This window comes from Haliaeetus leucocephalus, unplaced genomic scaffold (genome assembly GCF_000737465.1).
Source record: "Haliaeetus leucocephalus isolate CR32 unplaced genomic scaffold, Haliaeetus_leucocephalus-4.0 Scaffold157, whole genome shotgun sequence".
NCBI lineage: Eukaryota > Metazoa > Chordata > Aves > Accipitriformes > Accipitridae > Haliaeetus > Haliaeetus leucocephalus.
In genome coordinates this window covers 1,425,100-1,426,739 of record NW_010972593.1, presented here as the reverse complement: position 1 = coordinate 1,426,739, position 1,640 = coordinate 1,425,100, and the positions used below count along the sequence as shown (strand labels likewise).

The 1,640-nt window shown below is 69.5% G+C and overlaps 1 protein-coding gene across 1 annotated transcript in view; it reads left to right on the top strand.

The window, feature by feature from the left end:
- FSD1 (fibronectin type III and SPRY domain containing 1) overlaps positions 1-1,640 on the top strand; it is an 11,612-nt gene that overhangs the window by 2,738 nt on the left and 7,234 nt on the right. The window contains 3 exon segments of the mRNA XM_010562319.1: positions 36-335; positions 740-878; positions 1,507-1,632. Of these exon segments, the coding sequence (XP_010560621.1) occupies positions 36-335; positions 740-878; positions 1,507-1,632 (565 nt within the window).

Sequence of the window (1,640 nt, the reverse complement as noted above, 5' to 3'; positions counted from 1 at the left end):
CACAGGTGGGTGACACCCTGGGCACCCCCCCCAAGAGCACCCACCCCCACGGGGGTCCCACGGGCAGGGTGCCTCCCACCCGTCCCGGCCCTGCCACGTCTCCCAGCGCCGCCTGTCCCCAGGGTGCCCGCGGCAGGGCGAAGGCCGGCGGGCGAGACCGCGGCGGGGACCCCAACTCTACGACACCCCCTACGAGGAGTGGGAGACGGCAGGGGAGGGCCCGGGGGTGCCCACCACCCGTGAGAGCCGCCTGCCCCGCGACGACGAGCGCCCGGCCGACGAGTACGACCAGCCCTGGGAGTGGAAGAAGGATCACATCTCGCGGGCGTTCGCAGGTGACGGCATCCCGGGGCGCTGGGTGCCACCCCGGGGTCCCCCAGCTTCCACGGGTACCACTCCTGTCCCCCCCCAGCATCCCCCAGCACCCATGGGTGCTACCCTGGGGTCCCCCAGTCCCGCGTCCCCCAGCTCCTATGGTTACCACCCCTTGGTCCCCGGCATCCCCCGTCACCCAGGGATAGCACCCCTGGGACCCCAGCATCCCATGGCACCCATGGGTATCACCCCAGGCCGCCCCAGCATCCCCGAGCACCCATGGGTCACCGCAGCCAGGCAAAACCATGGTGGGGACATTTGGGACGTTCCTTTGTGGTCTGGCACCCGAGAGGTGCCCCTCAGCGACAGGCAGGGGTGCTGGGACCCCACGGTGGGGTGACACCCTCCCTCTTTGCCCCCACAGTGCAGTTTGAGAGCCCCGAGCGCTCCCCCAGCCTGTCCCGGCAGCTGCCGCGGCCCCCCCGGACCCCCGCAGGCGCCAGGCCGGGCTGTCCCCCCAGCCCCAGGCACGTGGACACCTCGCTGCCCCTGGAGAAGCAGGCGTGAGTCTGGGGGGGGGTCCCTCCTCTACAGGGTGGCATCAACGTCCCCGTCATACGTCGTGGCATGGAGGCAGACCCTCTGGGGTGGAGGGTCCCCCACAGATGGGTCCTCATGGTGTTGGGTGCCTCATGGCATGGACGGGTCCCCATGGGGTGAAGGATGCTTCATGGCATGGACGGGTCCCCATGGGGTGAAGGATGCTTCATGGCATGGATAGGTCCCTTTGGCACAGAGAGTGCCACGTGGCGTGGACGGGTCCCCATGGTGTTGGGTGCCCCATGGCATGGATGGGTCCCTTTGGCACGGAGGGTGCCCCATGGTGTGGATGGTTCCCCAAGGCATAGAGGGTGCCCCATGGCATGGATGGTCCCTTTGGTGTGGATGGGTGCTCCGTGGTGTTGGTCTCCATGAAGTAGAGGGTGCCCCATTGACACAGACAGGTCCCTGTGGGGTGGAGGGGTCCTCATGCTGCAGAGGGTGCCCCACGTTACCGATGGGTCCAAGTGGTGGGGACGGTGCCCTGTGGCATGGAGGGTGCCCCACGCTGCAGATGGGTCCTGGGGACCCAGTGCTGTGCGGCGGGGTGCCACGGTGCCGCACGCCAGGGTGTCGCGTGCCGCCGCGCAGGTGGTACCACGGCCCCATCGGGCGAGCGGGCGCCGAGACGTTGTTGGCGCTGTGCCGCGAGGGCAGCTTTCTGGTGCGGGACTGCGAGACCAGCCCCGACGACTACTCGCTCTCGCTCAGGTGAGCGCGGGGCC